Source organism: Armigeres subalbatus, unplaced genomic scaffold, assembly GCF_024139115.2.
Source record: "Armigeres subalbatus isolate Guangzhou_Male unplaced genomic scaffold, GZ_Asu_2 Contig1246, whole genome shotgun sequence".
NCBI lineage: Eukaryota > Metazoa > Arthropoda > Insecta > Diptera > Culicidae > Armigeres > Armigeres subalbatus.
Genome location: NW_026942008.1, coordinates 1 through 26,058, shown reverse-complemented (window position 1 = coordinate 26,058; position 26,058 = coordinate 1). Strand labels below are relative to the sequence as shown.

The 26,058-nt window shown below is 40.4% G+C and overlaps 3 protein-coding genes across 9 annotated transcripts; 1 reads left to right on the top strand and 2 right to left on the bottom strand.

Annotated features, from left to right (window-relative positions):
• Window positions 1–8,412: 8,412 nt before the first annotated feature.
• On the bottom strand, window positions 8,413–23,775 carry LOC134202494 (uncharacterized). Of its 7 annotated transcripts, none has more exons than XM_062677476.1 (6): window positions 23,578–23,769; window positions 23,417–23,519; window positions 22,809–23,355; window positions 20,610–22,059; window positions 9,047–9,236; window positions 8,415–8,963 (listed from the first exon to the last, which is right to left on the bottom strand). In XM_062677476.1, coding segments are annotated over exons 2-6 (2,262 nt in total). In that variant the 5' UTR covers window positions 23,418–23,519; window positions 23,578–23,769; the 3' UTR covers window positions 8,415–8,889. The 7 variants fall into 7 exon arrangements, with proteins under 7 accessions (XP_062533465.1, XP_062533460.1, XP_062533461.1 ...); XM_062677477.1 differs by having other exon boundaries at window positions 23,417–23,542; window positions 23,587–23,769; XM_062677478.1 differs by having other exon boundaries at window positions 23,587–23,769.
• Window positions 23,776–23,970: 195 nt separating this feature from the next.
• On the top strand, window positions 23,971–24,844 carry LOC134202497 (GSK3-beta interaction protein). The gene has a single exon (XM_062677485.1). The coding sequence runs from the start codon at window positions 24,060–24,062 to the stop codon at window positions 24,501–24,503; it is 444 nt and encodes a 147-aa protein (XP_062533469.1). The 5' UTR covers window positions 23,971–24,059; the 3' UTR covers window positions 24,504–24,844.
• On the bottom strand, window positions 24,828–26,052 carry LOC134202496 (zinc finger protein 277; the record flags this gene model as incomplete). The annotated part of the gene is made up of 1 exon (XM_062677483.1): window positions 24,828–26,052. A coding segment is annotated over one exon (1,152 nt), but the record flags the coding sequence as incomplete, so codon positions are not given.
• Between the last annotated feature and the right edge of the window lie 6 nt (window positions 26,053–26,058).

Sequence of the window (26,058 nt, the reverse complement as noted above, 5' to 3'; positions counted from 1 at the left end):
TGGCCGTTGTCGATCGATACGGTATGCAGACTATCCGGTCCGGTCCATTTCCTCCCTTCCTACCTGAGCGTTCATGTCACCGATGACGATTTTGACGTCCGCAGTGGGCATCCATCGTATGTCTGTATGACATTATTTAACTCTTGAAGCCTTGAAAAAGGCTGTTTGCTTCGGCTTAGTCCAAAAAGTAAGATAACGATCTTTTCAAATAACCGTGAATTTCGTGTGATGGTATTAAAAAAGACTGAATGCTCTGCGAGCGAATGCACTTTTCTTTTATACTTATTTATTTTTGAATCTTCTCTGCTTCCCAGTTGGTCGGCCAATCAGCGAGCGTCTTGTATTCCGTTCCTTTGTCATCATCATCGACGCGTTCGAGATGGGCTCTTCTTTTTTACTCTTGTTGCTCGTTGCTGGCGTCTATTTCCTAACGGGACTTTTCGCTTGATACAGACCAACAAGACGGACAAGCGAGCTTAGAATTGCAGTTCAGGTGGGAAGTTCGTATTCTTTTCTGAGACAACATTGTTAGTATTTAGTAGGAGGAAGGAAACACCGCGGTCTACTCGGAGTGAGCAGGACGGGTCATGGGATTTCGGGTGATAACATTCAGAATTGGTATCATGGGACGAGCATTCAATCACGTTCGCTTTGTGTGCGGACAGTATCAAACAATGTTTTTCTATATATTTTTTTTATCAATGACAAACAATCCAACATTTGATGAAAAATCGGTTGATACTTTCTTTTAGAGATTTTTTTTCTAAATTGGTCATGAAAATTATAATAATAATGTTTGAGCTGTTATCGGCAGTTTTTTTTTTGTCCAAACTAGATTATGTGAGAGTAACTCTCAGAAGAACCGTTTGTTTTGTAGACATACATGCTGCGTCATGTGGCTTTTCTTCAACCTGTCTCGGCTCGACTATGATGCAGCTGCCGGTATCTGCTCAGCATTGCTGCTTTGTCGGGTCTGTAGGGTGGCCTGTTGCTATACTGGCTACACTGCCAAAAATATCTATATAAGATATATGTGTCGCCGTTATAAATTTTTGCAATAGCTCCACCCTAATATAATCGGCTGATGATGGTGACTTTGATGCTATCGGTCCGAAAAAGTGGATGGTGCAGACGTGCTAGAAGCTAGAAGGTGTAAGTGCTGTTGAATCGATGCTGCTGTTGCTCCGTTTGTCCCGGTCAGAATGTAAGGAAAAATATTAGTAAAATTCTTCTTTATTTAAACATTGTTGTTCTACAAGTAATATTATACATATAAAGTGTTCGGCCGACTTGGGCCTCCAACTTCTATTTTTAAATGTTTTCAATGTTAATTGACATTTTTTTAAATTATAATTTCAATATATCATGACGGCCTTTAGGAGGCGCTAGTGTATTTTAAAATTTGATAACCTAACTACTATGTACACTAATATTTACATTAAAATTTGATAACCTAGATTGGAACTAGCGCCCTAATTGGAGCCTGGTCCGAATGCAAGCAACGGATCTGTCGTATTTCAAACATTTTTTTTGCCCTTTTTTAAAAGACTGCAATCGGATGAAACGATCATCCTTGAAAAATACTAAGTGCGCTAACCTCAAAACTCGTCAATCAACTGAAGACCCACATTTGCAGATCCATCATCCAACGATGCATCCCTATCTCAAAATCGCACCCACACAAACATACACGTCTCATTCATTTGGTTTACTTATCATATATACATTCATTATTTTCTGCACATTCAGGATCATACACGCATTCTACTACATGATGATCTCTCATCTGTGTGGTAAATGCATATGGTCAACACATACACAATTACATCCTGCAAGTCCCCGCATAATGAAAGCGCACGGAATTGTGATTTCATGGGGAGTTTTATAGGGTGGTTCCAAAAATACATTATTCAACAAATGATTCAATTTAATAAACTAATTTATTTTAATAATAATTCTCTTTGACTAAATGATACATTTCATAATACATTAAATGTCTGCTATAATCACCAAAGGATCCTAAACTTTTCTTTACACTCACCAAAGCGTTCATGTAAGGTTTTTATCCCGGCCATACGGTGGACCTCGGATGTTCTTGTTCTGGGAGGGGTGTTGAGGATCATCCTCAGGAATTTGTTTTGGACCCGTTGAAGTTTGAGGTGGTGGGTTTTAGCGCAGCTCTCCCAGGCGGCATGCCATATTCGATCACAGGGAGGATGATTTGCTTGCAGACAGCAAGCTTATTTTTCAGGGACAATGACGGCCGACGGTTGATCAAAGGGTACAGCAGTTTCAACAAAACGTTACACTTCGTCACCGTCTTGTCTTGGATGATTTTACAGTCCCCAGGCGGAACATGTTTAGGGGATTTAGAGTGGGGGAAAATGATGACCTGGGTCTTGCCGCTTTGATATAGATCTTCCAGCTGGTGAGGTACTCTGTCAGGGCATCCAGGCCTCGTTAGAGTTTTGCCACTAGCGCTCTGATCACTCTACCGTTGCAGGCGATAGAGGTGTCATCTGAGAACAGAGACAGAATGCCGCCTTCTGGAGGTTTTGGCATGTCGGAGGTGAACAGATTGAAAAGCAGGGCCCGATGATACTGCCCTGGGGGACGGCTGCAACAATGTTGTGCGCATTGGAACTCACTCCGCTGATTGAGACCCGGAATGTCCTTGCCGACAGGTAATGTTGATAATTTTCACCTGGTAGCTGGGAAGATTGTAGCGTTGTATAGTTTGTACACCAGGCCATCATGCCATACATTGTCAGATGCCTTCTTGACATCGAGTAAGACCATGGCGGATGTTTTAGAGACAAACTTGTTCCGTCTGAGGACGTTGGTAACTCGAGTCAGTTGGTGTACAGTTGACCGACCGCGACGGAAACCAACCTGTTCCTCGAGCAAGATGTTGAGATTTTCGGCAGACTCAAGTAACCGGTGATGAACAGCTTTTTCGAATAGCTTGGATAATCCTGAGAGAAGTCCCTTCCCAGGCTTCCGGATAAGGATGCTGTCGAAGCCTGGGGCCTTCATGTTCTTCCATGATCTGATTAGGCCGTCAATTCACCAGCTGAGATCTCCAACCAAGAAGTCGTTGGGAATCAAATGGATGTTGTTAGCATGCTCGTTGACGGCTGCTTCGTGTGGACTGACGATGTTCTGTCCAAGATTGTGTGAGCTGACGAAGTGACGACCTATTTCAGCGACCTTCTCTGCTGGAGTTATCAAGCGATCCTTAGAACCATTATTGTCTAGTAGGATCAAAGGTGGAATGGGCCGAGGCTTGGATTTTAGTATTTTGTTCATTTTCCAGAACGGCTTTGCATATTCTGGGAGAGTGCTGATCTTATTCGAGAAATCGTTATTTTCGAGGTTCACCATTCCGACCTTGATAATTTTTGTGATTCTATTGCAGCGTGCCTTAAGCTCAGGCTGACGCTGAAACTGCCTGCGAGTGACATTCCGCAATCGAATCAAATCTTTGGTGAGTGTATCGATGTTTAGGGAGTTGCTTACCTGTCTAGCCGTCGGTACATGTTGTAGTTGTTCCCGGGCCACCGAAATCGCCTTTTCGATGGAACGTAGCTGTCTATCGATTGCTACAGTCGATAGTTGATGTTATATCGAAGTGCGAGGACCACACCACCTCCCCTGGACGGCCGGTCGAGTCGCACGATGCAGAAGCTCGGGATGTGGACGCTCACCTCCGGTTTAAGGTGCGTTTCAGTGATGAACGCCACGTAGATCTTCTTCTCCTCGAGGAAATCAGCCAGTTCGATGATTTTGCTCTTGAGCGAGCAAGCGTTCCAGTTGACCAGGCCCACCCTAGCAGCCATTTTCAATAATGAACATGCCAAGAGTGAAGACCTGGTCGAAACGGGTTTTGCAGCCGCGCAGCCGAGTAACGAGCTGTGCAAAGATCGGCATCAGCTGCTCCGGGGTGTACAGCGGAGCAGATTCTTCATGGGGGCGTTTTCGTTCTCCGGCTGCCGGGGCTATTCGCTGGTGGATGGTGCTGGAGCTTGAACCGACGCAGCTGCCGCTGCCAGTCGCTTGTGCGACTGTAACGGTGGGAGTATTGTAATCTCACGACGGGGAGCCGGGATGGCTGGAAAGTTCACCTCGTTGATTACAGGAACACGGTTCCTGTCGGAAGGTACCTGGGGGAAGCCGTTTTCCGGATTTCCAGGAACTCGGCTCACTTTGGGCAGCCACTTGTCGCAGCGCGGCTTCATACAGCAGTTTCTGGTTCCGTGCCCGAAGTCGAAGCAGTTGATGCGCTGCGTAACGTCGCGGTGCACTGGCGAATCGCTGCCAGTCAACGACGGTATGAATGATTATCTCGAGGTGATGGAAGGTGGTAGAGCCATGCTGCAGGTGGACAAGATAAAGCTGGACACGATACCATCTTTTCTTGTCTTGTCGTGACGAGCAATTTTGCGCACCGCGACTGGCTTGAGGTCGCTGCCTTCTAACTCCCCATTTTTCCTCCACTCACTCATATCTGTGGATCTCGAGGAACTCCACAACTGACTTGTGATGGTGGGCATCACCTTAACGCCTTCACTGCCGAGCCGGAATGTGCAGTTTAGGCCTTTCGCGATCAATTCCCGGAGCTTTGGTCGCAGTTCCGGCGGGTCGCCTCTTATGAAAACCGGCGGGCACTTCTCCTTCCGCACTGGTTGAGTTTGTGGCAGCTGCGACTGCCGCTTCTTCGGCGGATTGCCGGCGTCATCAAGCGGAAACGGCGAGAATACGTTGCTCTGCAAAAGCTGCTTGGAGGGGTTACCCGCGCCGTGCGCTTAGGCACTTTTGCCGCGACCGAATCGACCACCGAGGAAGAAAATAACGCCAACGCGACGAAGCGAAAAGAACGAACGAGAAAAAAATACTTGAAAAAAATGCGCGAGCAAAAAACACGTCCGTACGTGCTGCTGTCTCAAACTGGAATGAATGTAAGGAAAACATCGCGTTACGCTATTTTATGGCTTTTCGGCAGACCCAGCGGCAGCTCATTCGCTGCAGACACTATAGTGTCTAGGCAAGTACATCTTTCACATACGTTGTTAGAACAACACTGTCCAACGATTTCTCACCACCAGCAAATGAACGGGATAGAAGAAACCATAACAACTATATGAGTCGAACCCCGACTGAAGACGTCTCTCTTACCAGTGATAAGCATACAGCGACTGCTCGAGCTGAGGGCTCGCCCTCACCACAGGATCAACCAACATGCGAGCTAACTTTAGCTTTACAATGGAACTTGAATGGAATACAAGGCAGATATGCGGAACTACAGATGTTGACCACCAAATATTTACCAGTAGTGATCGCCCTGCAAGAAACCCGTTTAACAAAACCAGAAATCCTAAAGCAGTTTCACAAAGCGGAGTATAAGTGGTCTTTCTGTTCGGGACCTACGTCAAGAACGCAGAATGGAGTTGGATTAGCCGTTCATAATAGTGTAGAACATAAATTCTTAAAACTTAACTCCTCGCTACAGGCCGTAGCAGCACAAGTTAGCCAACCAGTGTCGGCAACATTCGTATCTATATACATTCCATGCCCCATGCCTCCAAACGAATTTGAAGATAAAATGCAAGACCTGATAAAAGAGCTCTTAACTCCGTTTATACTCCTAGGAGATTTCAACTGCCATAGCACTATAGGATTTCGGGCGGTCATTAATCGAAAATGTCATGTCTTCCGAATTATTTTAAAATATTTTCTCTCCATTGTCAATACTCTAATTAAGAGAAATTCTGAATTTGAAGTCTCTAGGTGCACTAGTTCCAAAGATATAAGGTGTCAAAGTCAGAAATGGGTAAAAGTTAACAAATTTCCTGAAAAAATATTTTACTTTCAACTATTTATTGAAATATTTTCTTAATGTTTTTCTTTAATGTTAATACATCATTACAAAGGTAATTGTATAAGCTTTAAAATGGTATGCAAAAACTAATGGTTACATTGTGAAAAAAATGAAAAAATGCGGAAACAATATTTTTTCCAAAAACGACGCTATTTTTCAACTTTGATAGTGAAGAACTTTTTTTCCTCAGAAATCCCCGGGTTCTTTTATGATGCACATCAAGGACGAAGCTTCGACTAAAATTTCCCGAAATAATTTCTTGCCAGTATTTGCAATTAACAGAGTTAAATCACTTTGATTTTTTTCATTTATTTTTTTACTGTGTTTTGCCTCTCTCGTACTCCAAGGTTAATGCTCATTCCAAAACGAATGTTTGATAGAAGGCCCGGAGATCCGTAGTGGTATATATCAACTAACTCAGCTCGAAGAATTGAGGTGATGTCTGTATGTGTGTGCATGCGCGTCTGTATGTATGTGCGCAAATCGCCATTTAGACGCTTATTTGTGTACGATTTTCTCGCAACAAGTTTCATTCGACGGGAAATCTAGTCCCATCGTTTCCTATTGAAAATGGGCCAGACTGAACTATGGGCTCAAAGGGTATGGTCAAAATACATGTATTGGTAATAACTTCGACTTTATTTATAACAATTTTTAACTTTTCAAAGGAGTGAATGAATAAAACCCCAATACAATGCAGCACAACGGTAACGGTAACGGAATTTATATATTTCCTGTCAAATTTTACTGGTTCCGTCGCCATTCCGCTGAATTGCGTTTGGGGCTTGAGTGGTTTGAGTCATTTCCCTAAACCTATTTTTCTGAGCTATTCATTAGCTACTGATGGAGAACTAAATATGAGGTTTCATAGTATGTAAATATTTATAAATCTCATGGAATCAATAATTCCCGACATGTTTATTGCAAAAGTAAAGACGAACAATATCTTAGTTAGTACGGAGAGTATGAAATTCTTGCTAGTGTTCATGAATGTCTGGCTAAAGGTAGGGAAATATTTATTCACTCATCTACACTTTGAGGTTCACTGGCTGAACAACCAGCGGAAAGTCAATATAAAAAAGAAGAAATTTAGAACTCATAATGCAAGAAAATGATCAAGAGAGGCAAATGTTGACATTTTCTTCGTGCCTTACATGAATCAGATCTATTTTAAGCTCGATTTGGATAACGAGGAGACATTGGAAAAAAATTCACTTAGTTATTCTTATGCCATGCGTAATTTTGTAATATTTGAAGATTTTAAAAGTTCTTTATCCTCTGATACTTTAGATGAATTCATGTCATCCTCCATCGTTGATGGAATTGAAGAAAATATCATTAAAGATTTAAACCTTCACACAGAAAAGAATGATGCTATATATAACTTGTAGAAATCATGAAAACAAATCAAAAATAATTTAAATAGTGTTGTTATTCAAATTGAAAGAAATTTGCTTTTCGGAACAATGGAGCATTGTGGAATGAATGAATGTTCACATTTTTGAGAATATATTATTCTCATTTATTTTTGAATAACTTGTACAAATGTCATGGGATTGCGATTTCTAATTTGCTAATACCCTTTTTCAAAAGTTATTTCAATTCTGATTCTTTAAGAAAATTGTTTAACTATTTTTAGTGGAATGTTTTCACTGTCATAAGACGAGTTTAGTAAAATTCCATTTTATTCTAGCAACTCGTATTAGTTCTACATATACGTATTTCGACCTGTTAGGACGTCTTCAGTGTCTCGTACTTTACTCGTTCTTGACTTCTGATTCTTTGATTAACATTTAATGCTTTAGGATCCTTCAGAACCTAGTACTTTGTCAAACAGATTGTTCTAAATACAAATTGTGAGGCATGAGAGTAAGAACAAAAAATATCACCGAATGTCATGAAATTAATGTCTTTTAACATTAATTCGGTTCTCTCGCCGCCAACTTCAGATTTAGAGCAATGAAAAGTTATTAGATTTATTGGTAGGGAGGCGTTTTGTTACTTTCTTCCCACAAAAAATGATTACCTTCCGCAAAAATATACAAAATATATAGACGACAGTCCACAAATGAGGATGGAGAAGGGGGAGGGTTCATGATGTCCATAAATTGCTGTACTTAGTTTTTGTACAACCCCCTTCCTTCTCCTCAAGAAAACATATAAAATTAAACTTCCTAAATTGGATTGCTTTGTCACGTTAATCGAATTTATGAAAAAAAATATTACGTAATTCATAGACGATCCCTAAAGGGGGGGGGGGTGTTAGAAATTATATATTCATGCTATTTCGACCATACACAGCTAAAGCAAAGTGGAAAATCACTTGAAAAGTCCAATTTTATTTTTGACCGCTCGCTTGTATGGGGATCCCCCATAGTGCATAGCCATATGTGGGGTGGAAACAAATGAAACACCAAAGGCACCATTTTAGATCGAATAATCGAACAAAATCTCGTTATATTAAACTCTGGAGAACATACCACTTTCTCCCAACCCTTTCGGTTTCATTGTGATCATATTTTGATAGTTAAAGACATTTTTTTAAACATGTTTTTTATTGTTTTTTTTATCGATACAAGCAGACGCCTTAGGGTAGAAATGAGATGTTGCAACCAATTTAAATGACTTAAAATAGAAAAAAGAAAACGATACCTCAACAATTAACGAGTCTGCTCAAGCTTTTTTCCGTTTAAAATCAGTTTACCAAAACTAAATAAACATATCAATGGTGACGCGAAGTTCCACCGAAATATTGAACTACCGTTAGGATTTGGAAGTGCCTTCCTATGGAATTTCGCAGAATGATTGGGATATACGCATTACAGATTCAGGGAGCTAAAAACTGCGAATTTTTCGTTTCACTTCCCCCCTGTGATGCGAACTGTAAACTATCGAAGTAAACCCGTTTCGTATAACAGTTCAAAGTTCAAACTATCCTCTATCCGGTAGAATCTTTAGAATTTGATTTGACGTGAAAACCGGGAAACGAGCATTACAGTTCCTGTAAGCGCTTACATGTAATACCTATATTGATAGTCGTCATCGTCACCGCTGTCGTAGAAGTACTGGCACATTTCCTCAAAATCTAAAAAAGGAAAAAAGGACAAAGAAAATCTAAAACAGTCATCGAATATTTCTCTGCTATAGCGCCTGGCTTAACTACACTACCTAAATCGTGATCCAGACCCCACACAACGGACTCATCGTCCTCGTAGTCATAGCCCATGAAGTCGTCCTCATCGTCATACATGAAGTCGTGGTCGTCGAACATGTTATCGGTATCCATGCTACCGTAGAAGCCTTCCGTGCTGTCGAACGATATCTTCAACAGATGTCGGTTAGCTTTGACGAGAGTATTCTGAAACGAAATTGCTGTTAGAGAAACTTTTTAAGGCTAAAGGTAGATTGTCGGAAATAATTTAAGGGGGTTCTAGTTTGTAGACGATTTAATATGCACCCGTATTCTTGTTCATGTTTGAATAGAATGAACCATATCATCTCTTGCCGTCTGCCGGGAAAATGCATTCTTCGAATGAAGGAACCATATCTTCTAACCTGTGAATCGTTCAGAAAGCTCAATTTACTGCATCCACAACAGTAAAATAGGCTTTACTATCTTATCTGTGGTAAGCTGGAAATGATTGAGTTTTTTGGGAGGATTGACAAACGATTTACAAAGTCAGCCATAATGCAAATAATACAAATATGCGATCATGGGCAGTATAATACCCCATGATAAATTCGTTTTTATAAGCTCCAAACGCGGAGGGTGCTGATTCTGATGAAGCATTTCAACTTGTTACACAGCTGTGCGGAAAATATGATCCTCAACACAAAAAGAGCGCTACCAATCTGGTTTTATTGTTTTCGCACTTGTAAAGTTCGATAAATTTGTTTTCATGGCTTGTAATGATTCAAAACAGTGCATTTTTTTATCGTTGTTTGTTATCGAGAGCGATTTCTGCATACCCTGAGAATGGAAGGTATGAAGCGGCAAAATAAAATGTTTGCACACTAAGTCTTGTTTTGTGGCGTTTGTAGTTGACTAGCCGGACCGACTAATCTCCCTTTCTAAACGGAGGGGTCGTTTCACAACAAAGAATGAAGAAAAAAGATGGGAAAATGAAGAAGGAACATGAAAGAAAAACCCTGATTAATCCACCTAGCGGTGATGGTGCCTTTCTCGTGCATTATAAAAATAGTATTTTGGCCATTACTTTTGAGCCCATAGTCCGATCTGGCCAATTTTCAATAGGAAACAATGGGAGAGTATTCTGCGTCGAGTGCAACATGTTGCGAGTAAATCGGTTAAGGATAAGTGCCTGAAAAATGAGTGATATTTTTTTACTCCTTTTTTTTGATGAAAAAAAGTGGTATTTTGGCCATAACTTTCGAGCCCATAGTCCGATCTGACCAATTTTCAATAGGAAACAATGATAGAGTATCCTGCGTCGAATGCAACTTGTTGCGAGTAAATCGGTTAAGGATAAGTACCTGAAAAATGAGTGACATTTTTTTACTCATTTTTTCTATAAAAAAGTGGAATTTTGGCCATAACTTCCGATCCCATAGTCCGATCTGACCAATTTTCAATAGGAAACATCGGTAGAGTATCCTGCGTCGAGTGCAACATGTTGCGAGTAAATCGGTTAAGGATAAATGCCTGAAAAATGAGTGACATTTTTTTACTCATTTTTTTAATAAAAAAGTGGTATTTTGGCCATAACTTCCGAGCCCATAGTCCGATCTGACCAATTTTCAATAGGAAACAATGGTAGAGTATCCTGCGTCGAATGCAACTTGTTGCGAGTAAATCGGTTAAGGATAAGTACCTGAAAAATGAGTGACATTTTTTTTGGGTGGGGTGCACACAGACACACACACATACACACACACACACACACACACACACATACACACAGACATCACCTCAGTTCGTCGAGCTGAGTCGATCGGTATATAACACTATGGGTCTCCGGGCCTTCTATAAAAAGTTTGTTTTTGAAGCGATCATATAGCCTTTACCGTATACTTAGTATACGAGAAAGGCAAAAAAACAAACAAGAAGAAGTGAAAAAATCAAAGAATAAAGAAGAACGAAAAGAAAGAAGAGGACAAGAAGAAATAAGGAAGAAGAAAGGAAGGAAGAAGGAAAAAGGAATAAAAAATAAAAAAGAAAGAACAAAGAAGGAAGAACAAATAAAGGAAGAAGGTAGAAGGAAGAAAGAAGAAGAAATAAAGAAAAAGGAAGAAAAACGCCTATCACAAGCAGCAACAAAGCTTATGATTTGTACATCTATAGACATAAAAATGAATTTCTGTCTGTCTGAACCTTATAGACTCCGAAACTACTGAACCGATCGGCGTAAAAATTTATATGCAGAGGTTTTTGGGGTCGGGGAAGGTTCTTAAGATGGTTCGAGACCCCTCCCTCCTTTGGAAAGGGGGGCTCCCATACAAATGAAACCGAAATTTCTGCATAACTTGAGAACTAATCAATTTTAGGCGAAACGAAGTTCGTCGGGTCTGCTAGTTGAAAAATATTTGTCTTGGCTCAATCTTCTCTCGTGTGAAATTATGATTCTGAAAAGGACCCATTTGTTTTCAGTAATGCACTTTCCCAATCACAAGCAGCGACAAAACCGAAGCAGAATCTAGAGAAAATTTCATTTCATTGCTACTGACCCCAATGTCAGCCACTCGATAAGTTCCCGCTAAAACGCGATAGACACCATCCATGCGAATCAATTTTCGCAGCATCCCCCTCCGAAGAGCGCTTGCGCTGCTGCCGACGCCAAGCGATAATAATTTGCACCTTGAAGAAATAAAAGAAGAAGAAGAAGAGCCTCTGGTTATGTACGAAAGCACTAGCATCGAACGAAAGAAAGGCGGAGCAAGCAAGCCGATGCCAAGCGATTATAATTTGCACTTTGAAGAAGTAAAAGAAGAAGAAGAAGGAGAAGAAGAGGCTCTGGTTATGTACGAAAGCACTGGCATCGAACGAAAGAAAGGCGGAGCAAGCAAGCCTATGCCAATGATACGGCTCCCAAAGGGGCGGGGCCTCGGACTCCATGCAAACGTATTCTGACCAGCCGAAGTCTGGTTTTCTCGGAAAATCGGCAAAACAATTGCATCGTAGCGCCAGACATCACCGGCGGTGGAAAGGCTGAGAAGGCAACAGCAATTATGGTTGCTACGGGCGGTGGCAGCGACGACATCATCAAGGGCGTCTTATCGAAGGCGTCGAGCATTATAAACAGCCTGGGCCACAGTCCCACTAAAAGAGGAGAGGAATTTTCGTACCGCGCACGCCGGAAATCAAAATTTTGAAATGAATTTCTACTACTGAAGCCACTGTCAGCCAATTTATGATTTGCCGCTGGAACACGATAGACGTCATCCATTCTAATACATTGTTTTGCAACGTCTCCATGCTAGGACCGCATGGGCTGCTACCGACAAGGAATTTTGCCCGTCACCAAGTGATTATGATTTGCATATTTTTGTCTCAGCTCAACCTTCTCTCGTGTAAAAAGATGACTTTGTTTCCAATGATGCGCCTTTTCAATAATAAACAGCAAGTATACCGAAATCAGAATCTTGGGAAAATCTCATTTGACTGCTAACGCAACTCAATGATGTGAGACGTCATCATTGTTTACTTCCCGCACTTTTACTGCTACCTATTCTTACTTTCTACCGTCGCCAAGCGGTTATGATGTGCACTTTGAAGAAAATATTTCGGCTCTACCTTCTCTTGCGTACAATGGTAGATTTGACAAGAATCGATTTTGATCCACAATGCGCCTTTCTAATCATTCATAGCAAACAAACGATAGTCCGTATCTTGCGTAAAAATTTCACTTTTCTGCTAAATAGTCACTATTAAGAACGCCACTGGTATCCGGGGACCGTAATCGCTGCCATTTTTGCAATCAACTCTTTCTTCTCATAAAATTTTGGTCCTGAGGAGAACCGATTTTCTTTCCAAAATGCGCCACTAACAGTAACTAAACGATAGTCCGAAGATTGTTGCTTTTGGCGATGGCCTCTCGATGTTCCACTTTCTGCTGAGACTGCTGCTACGGGCGTCATCGTTGTACCCGCTCTCCGAGAAAATTGAACTGAGGATTGGAGTCGAGCCCGTAGGTTGCACGATTTTGATGTCTGTGCTTGCGATGCACACACGCGATTGGTTGGTTTACCGATTTTCAGTGCCTAGTAAAATTCAATTTTTCAATAGTTCAGCACTTTGAATGCATTTTTTCGATAGTTGAGCAAAATCTTAACGAGTTCGTCGATCAATGAACATCAAAATCTTTAAAATCGGTTGAAAGACGGCTGAGTTATTAGCCCATACTTCCTGACCACTTTTCGTGATGGTCTCAAATTTGAAACTGCAGAATGACCCCCACTGTTCCGGAAAGACGTAATCCTACGTCAAAAAAGAAGATAGAAAAAAGATGAAGGAAGAAAGTTGAAAAAAGGAGGAAGAAATATTGAAAGAAAAAGAAAGAACGAAGAAGAAAGGCGGAAAAAGATAGAGGAAAGAGAATGAAGGAAGAAAAAAATAAAGAAGGATAAAGGCAGGATAGAAGAAGGAACAAGGAAGTAGGAAGATAGAAGAGAGAAGAACAAATAAGGAAAAAGAAAGAGGGAGTGGAAAGAATAAAAAAGAAAAAGGAAGAAAGAAAAGGGAAGCAGAAGGAAGAATAAAGAATGAAAAATATCGAAGTAATCTTGGCAAGAATCAATAACCGTTTATTTCTGTTAATGTCTCCATTTACTTCAAATGTGGGTTCTTCCATTGAAATATGTTTCCCACAATTTTCAGTCTTTCGAGTTTCAGCCTCATGTAAGATTGTTACTTTTTCAGCCTTATGTGGAAGTCCCACCGTAGGTAATATGCCTACTAGGGTGGTTCAAAAAATCGATTTTGCTCCACAGTAATTACTAATTATTGGAACGATTAATTAAGACACGGTTTTCACTGAGTGAAAGCTGTTGAGTATTCCTTTTAGCTATGAAGGTTTTCTTTTAGCATGCGCTTGATGGGGAAGCGTCATTAACAGTATAATGAAAAAATAAATTTCCCCATACTAATTTGCATGCAAACTTGCAACGGCTTGTGCTAAATCAGTTTTAATCCAAATAAGCTCAAATTTTCAGAGGACACTCAGAACATGGTAAAGGATCAGATGAGCACTGTGGAGCAAAATCGATTTTTTGAACCACCCTAAATTGCCTACTCATCGCTGACAAGACGTGCAGTCGACAGCAGTTTCCTCCACAATGGGCCTTTTCACGAGACGTTTAAAAACAGCTGATTTCATCGTCAATTGACAGTTTTTCTATGAAAGTGACAGCTTCGGAGCAGGCCTGTTCAGCGGTTGTAAATAAACAAGTGCCAGCCAGTCTCGGCAGTGTCACATGAAAAGGCCTATTGTTTAACAATGGACTTAACCACGAGCGTCTTCTTTTTCCACGATTCTTCTTCTTTTCGCTCGAATCATCCGCTGCGGGCCGATGAACATTTGAGTGAATTCGTAGCTTTTAGTTCACCGGATGTTCACGATGATGTTCATTTTTTGTAAACTTTGCCCTCAGATGAGGTTTTCTTCTTACTGAAAATCGACGCGTGACGTCATCGTGGTTTAATCCATTGTCAAACGGTTGTCAATCGACGTCAGTTGCAATAAAAGTGCATCTACATGTGCAGCGCAATGCAGTTGTCATTGAGTTTGATATCAGTTTGAAGTTTCCGATAACTGCAAAACTGTTGCAACTATCGAATTGCAGTTAAAAACCCAGATTAATCCACCTAGCGGTGATGGCGCCTTCCTCGCGCAAAAAGGTAATAAATATAGCCTTTACGCTTACACCTCGATGATGTACAAGAAAGGCAAAACAGTTACACCGTCTAATGTTATGATAGAAAATTTACACTAGTAGACGACAGATGGCGCTGCCAAAAGTTTCTCGAATTTCCTATGTTCGAATTTTGACTTTCGGACAATTTCATAGTACTATGAAACTGAACGAAGAGCATACTTCCGCCTAAATGCGTGCAACACGAGCATCTTTATAGTACGATGAAACTCTTAATGGGAGCAAGCCGCGGATAAACTTTAAAAATATTCATAGATGCAAGGCATTTTTCATAACACATTATTGTTCTATGTCACTATACCTCATCACTATTTTAATATTATCTATTTTTTGCAATTTGCAATTATTATGAAATTCAATAGTGATCAACAGCGTTTTAGTCTCTGTCGGATGCAACTTGTTGCAAGAAAATCGGTTAAGAGTTTCTATGAGAAAATTTGGCTAATGTTTTTTATGGCATTTTGTGCACACACACACGCACACACATACACACACACACGCACACACGGACAGACAGACATTTGTTCAGCTCATCGAGCTGAGTCGAATGGTATATAACACTATGGGTCTCCGGGACTTCTATCAAAAGTTCGAATTTGAAGTGAAATGATAGCCTTTCGGTACAACTTAGTTGTACGAGAAAGGCAAAAAAATTGCAGTTAAATGACTTGCACTTATCGAACGTCTACTGTATTACCGAAGAAGCATTGACGGTTCTGGAGCTCAAAGCCAAGGGTAATTTGCTTGTTAGTCTCTCTATGGATGAAATGGCGATTCGGCAGCAACTTCGTAGGATCCTTATCTTTCTTATGTGACAGTGATAAGGTAACAGTGGCAAAAGAAGCATTGGTTTTCATGGCTTCTGCTGTAGATAAGGACTGGAAGATCCCCGTGGCCTTGATAAGTGGCTTTAATACAAATGATAAACAACAACTAGTAGAAAGCGTGTTGGTATCCTTAGGTAATGTTGGTGTTAAAGTAATTGGTTTTACCACAGATAACAGATATTGAGGCTGGCATCCAATACGTGTGTAAAGATCCGCAACCGTTGATTCAAAAGTATTTCAAATTGGGACCGCGTTTGGCAATCGATTGGAGATGGCGCAAGGATCATTGTTATTGAAAACGCAGCCCGAATGCGGCTGTCAAATGCAATGGCTGCATTCGACGGTTGTTAATCAGCTGCGTCCGTGTGTACTGCCGCAATCAGTTGAGTAGATGGCAGTAGTTGGCCAACGTATATCAATTCAAACGTTTACACAGGATTTTCAATAAAATTTGTTCTAGCCTAAATATCTGTTATCTGTGGTTTTACCTTTGACGGCACTGCAACTAACATTTCAGTTGCGAATTCTCTTGGATGCAATTTGAAAATCAATGACAAACCGCTTGTCACATACTTTCCACATCCGTCTAGTGGACACCGTGTATATGTTCTACTGGATGCATGTCATATGCTGAAGCTGGTGAGGAATGTCCTTTCATCACAATCCGAATTAACTACTGGAACAGGTGTAGCTAAATGGGATCTCATAGTTAGACTCAATCAACTGCAAAATCAAACAGGCTTGCAATTGGCACCCAACCTTACTGACCATCACATTAAATTCCAAAACCAGAAAATGAAAGTTGTTCTGGCAGCTCAAACCCTTAGCGATTCTGTAAGTAGCGCATTGAAATCCTTGAAGAGCAGTCCTGGTTTCGAGGGTTCAGAAGCTACAATTGAATTGATCAAGGTGATCAACGATCTGTTTCGATTCTTAACAGTATGGATCCCAATGCTAAAGGGCTTAAGAAACCTCTGAACCACAAACCACAAAAGCGAGTAGATTAATAAGAATTCAGTGGCGCCGGGAGTGGGTGGGACAAGTAGGACATGTCCTACGCACGAATTTTCCTGGGTGGGACAGTCAAAGCATTGTTCTACCCATGATTATTGGTAGAAAAAATGAAGTCATTAGCTGGCAAAAATCTGTGTGTTATAAGAAGGTGATTTCAAATTTAATCAGAGTATTTAAATTAATCATAAAATTTTCTTAGATCCTAAAGGAATAGACTACTGATTATTTTTTAAGACTTTGAGCACTTTATAATCTCGAAAGCGTTCAAGATGTCTAATGCAAGGATCTTTTCGATCATCTTGTAATTTGGGTTCAATGATTTATTGACAATCTACTGAATGATCGAACCTAGATTACTAAATGATCAGAAATATCCCTGGTCTAAAAGTTTTCCAGAGGTAAAAAAAGTTGTTGAAATCAGAAAAAAGGATTAATTAAAAAAAATTGAAAGTATTGATAGATGAAGTGTGTTTAAATGAATTATTGGAAACCCAAGGAAAAAGGTTTTCTAAAAATTAATTGAAATCTGAGGAACCACGCGCAGCAGTGGTGGTATAAGGAAGACAGGGAAAATTATTACGGTGGTGGTAGAGTTGAGGAAGTAAAGAGGAAAAAAAATAAACAAAGTTCGCCATCGCTTTGGAATTGTATTCTGTTTACGATCAGCAGGACAAGGTGCAGCAACCGTTCGCTAACTGGGCTAAAACACCAGCCCGCAGTTAAGGCTCTATAAACCGTAATCAATTTGATGATGAAGATGATTTTGTTCAAAAGATATTTTAGTTACTAGATAAAGATTGTCGCTACTGTTCCCTTTGTTCTGCTGTCCGAAACATGTGTGGTACATACCTGTCAAATCGTATGCATTTTCCTTCTTTGACATTTAGCTCCCCTATCCTCGCCAGCAAAAGATGTTCCGGACAGCGACGACAGCGACAATCTTTATCTAGTAACTAAAATATCTTTTTTTTGTTCTCATTCGCACTAATACTAATGCAATTTTAGCTGTCAACATATATTCATGCTATTTTCATATGAATTTTTCACTCACCTAGCTAATTAATTATTAATTAATTGACTAAAAAGCGCCTAAAACTGCTTTTTTTCTAGACAAATTTTCGTATACTAATTGTACACACACCAACTCCGAACGATCGAAACACACCCATACACTTATTTTGAACATGCACTCAGTTTTTCACTTGTTCTTTTCTCGCCGTTTTCTTGATTTTATCACAATTTAACATAATTCACTACCGATGTGCTTTACTACAGGTGTGGGCCAAACCCTAAAGTAGTATTTGTTCAACGAAAGTTCTCTCTTTTGAGAGAGAAACTCTCAGCTGGGTTGCCGAAGATGGCCGAAGGCGACCGAATGTGACGTCACGTCTGGCATACTCAGTACAATTTTTATAACAGACGTGACGTTTCATTCCGCCCACCCACTGTGGGTGGCAATGTTTGCGTTATTTTTCGACTACTACAGACATAGAGGACTTTGGTCCACACCTTTACTGAAGCACATCGATTCACTACCTAACTTTCACTTTTGTCTTTGATATTGAACACCAATTTCTGCACTTCATGTCGAAAAACCAACGAAAACTGCTTTAAAAATTTGAAGTGAGAGACAAATTTGACGGTCGTATTGTGAATGTTGCAAAAATTCAGAACACCCAAATTCACTACCGCATTAGGTGAAATAGTGCGCTCAAAATCTCAGCAAAGCAACTTAGAAATATCAAAACAATACATCGAATATGCTAGTCGACACGCAAACAACTTTATGCATATACAAGAAAAGAATCATCATTTCATCGTTGCCAGATTTATTTGATCAAATAATTACTGCGGTTTGTCGAATTAATCAAATCAACCAGAAAAAAAGAAAAGATTATGCTAGCTTCTGTTGGCAGGGTGGAGAATGGTTGACATTTAATTTTACCGTACCGTATTCATCCTACCATGCAGTCAAAAAAAAACAAAACTACGGCAGCCGCAGCAGCAGCCACGACCAAGCAGACGACAGCACATACTTTTACTATTTTCTCCTCCCACAATCAATTTTTTCGTACAATAATTTCTCAACGTATAGCCGGTTTTGGTGGCAAATATACATTTCGTTATTCCTTACTCACTTTACAGATTAGAACTAATAAATCAGTATCTGTGGCTATAGCACTCTTTCAAGCCTAATTCAACTCGATTCTGTTATATTTGCACTGCGCACAAGAAATTGTGGATGGATGGTACGAGACTCACGCAGCAGCAAACAAACAGTCTGCGGATGAAGAATAAAAAGACATAATTTCGTCTTACATTAATTTGGGAAACTGTCTCAGTTTGTTCGGTGCACGAAATTTTACCGGATAAAATGTAAATATTCGGAGAATCAAAGTGTTTTACTGTTCTTTCCCCAACACTGTATGTTGAAAGCCCAGTGGTGTATGAAGAATTTTTAAATAAGTTTCCATATAATAAATATTTCATAAATGTTCAAAATAAACATTTTGTTGCATCTGGCAACATTATGTAGCAACTGACAAGCTTTTACCACCCCATTTCCACCCACCTCAAATTTTCGTCACTTTTCGTGCTGGTTGCCTCACCAATACTAACAAGCAATAACGTCATTAATTTTCAAAACAGAGTTACAGAGTCTTGAGCCTTAAAAGCAGACCCACACGACGGAAAAAGTTTGACAAACTCTTGATTATTGAAGAAAAAGATTAACGGTGTGAGTGCGAACCCAAAATATTGAAGTAAATATTGAAGGAAATCTAAAAAGTTTGATATTCTTTTTCCCTCATCTCCCCTCGCAGTTTGCCCACAGGAGTCGATGACGGTTGAGTGTGTGCGTGTTTTGTGCGTTTTACCGCTATTTGATTCGTATTAGCTAAAGAAAAAAAATGAATTTTTCTTCAGCTACGGCCATACCGGCTAATCAGTGAAAATATTGAAGAAAAGTTTGATGAAAAGTTTGACGAAAAAGTATTGTCAATATATGCCTCGTGTGGGGTCTGCTTAACGAACGCCGCTTTTTAACTGGGCTCACGAGGGAAATCGCGATGCATTGTTGTGATCGTGTTTTACATGAAGCTTAAAAAATATACCATTCAGAGTCCCCTCGTCGCCGAGTCTTTGTTGTTGTTTTTTGACGGATAACTGCTTTTTAACTGGGCTTTGGCCCAGTTAGCGAAACCCCAGTTAAAAAACAGTCCAGTTAAAACGCGCCCAGTTAGCGAACTGTTGCTGTATCAGTTTATTATGATTAAAAATTCAACCAGGTTGAAAATTTAAATCCATGTTCAGGAGTGACTTCGGCTACAAAACAGGTGGATTCGCTGTTAAAGTAGAGTAGATCTTCTACAGGAAATCCGCTAAAAAGTGGGTAGTTGAACAGTAAATTAACAACCAAATGTAATGCATCGGTAAGCATTGATACCGAGGAAGAAAACAGTTTATTTGTAAATAAACTAGATTTGTGAACTATTGTTTTGATTAATTATTTGAGAGCGTTATAGGGGAAATGTTACACAGTTATAAGACTTTATAATTCTTCCATTTAATTCCACTATAATCAACTTTGTTTGTATAAACAGATACGTATTTCGTTTTTTACTTGAAAACTTTTTCAATGTTTTGTTATCTGTTGATATGTACACACAAAGTGACCTATACTGCCGTGAATCGCATATTTGTCCCATATGAATAGGAAATCCAGAAATTCTTACAACTATTGTTTTTCTTTAAATGAAAAAAATAAAAGTTTTGCATTGCTGAAAACAAATCAGAATCAAGAAAGGAGCAAGAAAAATGGAGGAAGAAGAAATAAGGAAAAGGCAGAATTAAGAACAAGCAAGAATAAAGAACAATAACAAACAATACCCCGTTGAAAGGAACTTGTTGCCAAGTATATTCGGGAAATGCTGTTCCAAAAAGTGTGTCTACAAAATGTTGTACACATTTTACATACCTAGAAAGAAATGAAGCCTACTTACATTTAATATCACCGGGCAGATGGTGGTTTGGCCGACCATCATCTTCAGCTTGCGGCCACCTTCCCGACACCCGACCGCCTGCTCCTTCAGAATATCGATCGCGGAAAAGATCAGCCCCTCCGAGATCTGGCAGTAGGAAATGTCCAGCAGCTTAAGCCGAGGGTTTTTGCGAATGAACTCGATCAGCATCTTGTCGGTGATCTTGGTGCACCCGGCGATGTGCAGCTCAGTGAAGTTCGCCGTGCTGCACAGCTTGGCCAAGTGTTCATCGGACAAATCCAGCTTGTAATTGAGTTTGAGTTCCTTCAGATTGGTTAGTTTGCTGAGCAGATTGTAGTCAATCGGGGTGAAGATTCCATCGGATAGATCCAGGTGTTCCAATTGGTTCAGTTCGGCAAATCCTTCCAGCATATGATCGATGGAAGTGTATCCGTTGATTTTGAACTGCATCTCCCTCAGACTTGGCATCCTAGCCAGCAGTGCCATACTTGCGGGGTCTACACTTTCGTAGTTATTGTTGCACACCAGGTGCTTCAGTTCAGTCATGTTGGTCGCGATAGCTTTGATTGCTTCCGAAGTCAACCGACCACAGCAGGTTATGTTCAGATATTGTAGAGTTTTATTTTTCGCTGCGAAACTAACAAAATGTGTTCCCTGAATGTTCTGACAGCTTTCCAGGTCCAAGGATTGCAAATTCTTCACAAATGTCAAGCATTTGCCAGTGATTTCGCTGTTCTCAGAAATATCCAGCCTTTTCAACTTTTTGGCGAGTTTCAAACTTCGACCAATAGTTTCGTCAACGCTACATCCTATCAACGAGAGATCCTCAAGCGATTTGAATATTTCATCAAATGGTTTTATGGTTTTACCATTGAATGTAAAATCGCTGATTTCCAAGTGTTTCAAATTTGAACAATAGCGAGGAATCAAATTGAGAATCCTCGTGCTGGGTTTCAAGAACCGATCCCTGGATATCGTCAGGAACTCCACATACATTCCTACCTCCGAAAGGATATTTTTCGCATCCAGCATAGTGAGGTATGTTTTGTCGACATCGAAGTCCAAAATTTTATAGCGTTTAAAGGTTTCTACCGCAATAACTTCCATTCTGGTGCAGGTTTTCTTCAGTGCCAACAGATCCATCAGCTCCAGATAGTCGCAAATCATCAACAGACAATCGTCGTTTAGGTGTAAAATGTTCGTTCCTTCCGGTTCCGGCTGAGTGGGATCAGTGCTATCCGTTTTGATACTGCAGTTCAGCTCTGCTTCAACAGTCTGCCCTTCCGCCGATGCCCCTCCGGTAGCCCCAGAGCTAGATCCGGCGGTAACATCCGGTTCATTCGATTGTGTTTCGCCTTCCTTCATTTTCTTGAGGTATGCTTCCTGATGCCAGCTGTCAGCTGGAGCTATGTAGCAATGTTTATTGAGCAAGTGCTTTTTACGTAATGATCTAAAAAAGTGAAAATAATCTAAATAAATATTATTATATGCAGAGGGCATAGAAACGTGCAACAATATGGTCTCAAAATCATTTAACTTAACAAACAAAAGATAGAGACGCCTTCTACTCTCAAATAATTGATAGTATAAGCATATAAGCATCTTTCCTTCGTACAGTAACATCTGATTCACATTAAAGAAGTATCAAAGAAATATAAATAACTTTTATTTGTAATTTGCTCGATTGATTTCATAAAATAATTGGAGCTTCAGAAAAAAGGGAAAATAATTCTAGGAACTTTTTTCAAATAGGCGTAACTGTGTTTGACCTTGAAATTTGAAATGGCTAATACTCTCTCAATTCAGCATATTTCGTTCAGCTAACGGTACTATCAGATAGATCGGAATCTATTCCTTCTGTTAGGCACATAAGTTCACCAAAACAGTTTAATTAATGAGCACAGTCGCCGTTCCAAAAATCAAGCTTAGAATCATGTACGCCCATTTGAAAAAAGTTCCTAGATTGTATTATTATTGTTAGTAAATATGACTTCTGAATTTGACTTCTTCGTATAGAAAATGTAAGAATTTCATAATTGCTGTTGCAATTATGATAACGAAATGATATAGGAGTTAAGAGACTACTCACACCTAAGGAAAAGAACGAATTTAGTAAATATTTTTAAATGGTCTCAGCCTGCATCGCCTTTGTAGTCAATAAGGTAAAGCTAAACCACGTTAAACCTAAGTTAAACTTACTTGGCAGCGTCTTCGCATCGTTCATAAGATATGAATCCATACCGAATGATCCTTTCGTTTCGATTATTTCGACGATTTCCTCCCCGTCCGCTGCCTCGTCCACCACTCGCTACCTCCCCGTCATCGTACATATTATTGTTCTGGCTTGTGTGAATCCGGACGGTTTTGATTTCGCCGAATTGTTCGAACAACTTGCGCACAACGGTCTCCGTTACCATTTCCGCGTTTTGTTTGAAGCTCGCATAGATTGTATTGATCTTAAACCCATCCTCTGTGTAAAGAACTTTATCATCCGATCCGGAACTGGGATCCGGCCCCTTGCCGAAATGTGCCCGACCCGACATGCCGTCTCGCATCAGATTTAGAGCCTCCATCAGCGCAAAGCTGTTCATCCAGTCGCCTTCATCATCGCTGTCACTAGAAGCAGCATACATCGCAAAGTCATCCACATTCGGCACGACTGGATTACGGTTGGCACCACCGCGTCCACGACCACGGCCCCGTCCTCGTCCTCTACCTCTACCACGGCCACCGTTATTTCGGCTCACTAATAATAAACAAAAGTTACAATCAGTATGTTTTTTTTTCACGGTGCCATCTTCACTTACTTTTTCAATTAGCGATGTTTCCGAATGTTATTTTACTTTTCCGAAAGTCTGCTGCAGTCCGTCGCAGCTTTCTTTCGCTTCTTTAAGGAAGAAAAACGTGTTCCTTTCGGAAGAAAGTTTTTAAGACTACGCCAAATTTTTGCAAACTAGTTCTACGCTACCTGTTTTACCTTTTACCTGGTGATCTTTTGTTTCGATTACGCGTTTGAACACAGACAAATTTTACAATGGGAGCACAAAATTCAGGGGATTAATGTCCCCGTTTGAGAACCGAGAGCGTTTATGATGTGCAGCTGGCGTTTTTTTATTTTGCATTCCACTTCATACACTTTTTCACACAGAATGATAGATGGCTGATAAATGAGTACTCACAAGGTGCGGAAATAGACCAAATGTAAGTGGAGATAGAAATCCCAAACAAAAAATGGTGACGTACATATTGCACGGCTTCTTATGGAGCTCGTTCGAATGTAGTAGTGAAAACTTTTTCGTCATAAACGAAAAGCCCGCACACAAAATAGGATATCCATACCTTAGTATCTAATCATTGCTCTTCCCTCTCCAAGCCAGCGTTACGTAATTTATAAATGACCCGAAATTAAAAGAAAATATGAAATAGAAAACAAAGTTTGTTGTATTAGGAATGGAGAATCCGTACGAAAAGTTTTACTCCGAGCCGGAAGACGTTCTCGACTGGACTAAAGAGGCTAACGGTGTCATACAGGATATAATTCGGCATGTAAAAGAAGCAAAAATCTCCAATGTGCTTATACCCACCGAGTCCGAAGTCTTCATCAATCTGCGAACGCTGGAAGAAACTGAGGTTTGTGTTAAATTGAATGGGCAAGGTTTGCAGATTGTGGGTGACCGTTTCGATTGTGTAAATTTGGCCGATAGCAATGATCACTACGAGACGCCTTACGCGTTGCTATCGTCTGTGAGTCCGGCCTATGTTGAATCGTTTGGCACTTGCCTGGCCGATGCATTAGGTAAACGGATTCAAGACCAGCTGGTTGGAAGTGAGGCAGGAATCGATAACGAGGATGATGTCAAATGCCCAGATTCATCCAAAGACGCAGGATTGTAATAATTATTTTATTGATAAACGACCGCTAGTTATTAAAACCTTTCCATTAGACCAAGAATGTTCCATATTTAACAAGACAAAGCATTGAGACCCCGAGATTCTTCCCAAAATTACTCATGGACAAATCTTTCTCAATTCTGATAACGAGCTTTATTACTTAACACAATTAAGCTTGCAGTCTCAATATGTTAAGTACTTCAAATGAACTTCCTCAGTTTTTAATTGAGAGATTTCAATGCCATTCAAATGCGTTGTTGGCAAGCTAATTCTAGTTTATTAGATTAATGTGGAAAAATGATATCCTAAAAAATGGACACAATAAACCTGAGAATTATAAGAAATTGATTTAATTTATCTAGCCGTAAATATATTACAAAAAAATCTCCATTGATAAAAATTAAGCCAATTTAAAATTTTCAAGCGATAAGGATTCTGCCTCCGTATTCACCTTTGCATCCACTTTTTCCGAAATAACCACCGAACTATCGTCCGATTGATCCGGACTATCATCCTCCAGGTGGCACAGAAACTGATCGTCCTCATACGTTGGGAAGAAAAACTCCGGCTGGTCCCAGAACTGTTGCTCCCCAGTCGCGTAATGACCCGCTTCTCGTAGATGGCATTGCAGTTGTTCGTTCGAGGGGAAATCTTCGCGGCACACAACACACTTGAGTACGTGCATTTGGCGGCGAATGTAGTTCACTATTTTCACCCGTTGATAGAATGTTAGGCCGATGACCTGGGCATCGAAATCGAAACTGTGAGTCGTCTTCATATGCTGCTTAAGGTCATCTATTTTAGGTTTCGCCACAGAGCAGAAAAGGCAAGTCGTGGGTTGCTCTTCGCCGTACCAGTCCGACCAATCCGAGTCGGAATCTTCTGAATGAAATGGCGAACTTTCTCGATCACGCGCTTTAATCGGTACAGGCTGCTTTGGAGCGACCGCAGCTGGTGATGTTTTCTTCAGTCGATCGCTTCTATAATTCACTAGAAAGAACCGATCGTAAAACTTGTTTTCCGGGTTTATTCTCTTATGGCCTTTCTTTCTCATGTGTTCCTTCAGTGTCGGCCGATCTTTGAATATCTTTTCACAAAACAAGCAAACCAATTTGTCCATCTTTTCCTGCACTGCGTCAATCAGCTCATCCACGAAAACTAAATTTTCCGCTTTACCCAGAAGCAAAAAATGCTTCGTGTACAAATGCTCCAGAAATTCTGTCCTTGACTCTGTCTGTAAATCCCGACAATACAGACAACCTCGATTGAAGTTGCGATCCGTCCTTTCAAACTGATGTCGCGCAAGAACTAGCTCCATCATATCTCGTTTGAGCTTCTGCCTTAGCTCGTAATCCAATGGCTCAATGTCACTCAGCATAAAATATTTCTCATTGCTTCCCGGTGTTCCATCTGGCAGATGGTTCAACAGCAACGCCGAACAATATTTCTCCGTCGGATGATCCGCAAACTGTTGTCGCCAGAAACGGCTGTAGCTGGCCAGGCATGCCACATCTTCGATATCCGCGATCACCAATCGATGTACCATGTAAAGATGAGC

Excerpts from the sequence above, each read along its gene's own strand:
- LOC134202494 (XM_062677476.1), bottom strand. Across the intron at positions 9,237-20,609 it reads TCTGCCCGGTGATATTAAAT|AATACTCTCGTCAAAGCTAA; the intron begins GTAAGTAGGCTT and ends ATTTCGTTTCAG. Across the intron at positions 8,964-9,046 it reads GGGTCTGGATCACGATTTAG|ATTTTGAGGAAATGTGCCAG; the intron begins GTAGTGTAGTTA and ends TTCCTTTTTTAG.
- LOC134202497 (XM_062677485.1), top strand. The coding sequence starts at position 24,060 with ATGGAGAATCCGTACGAAAAGTTTTACTCCGAGCCGGAAGACGTTCTC.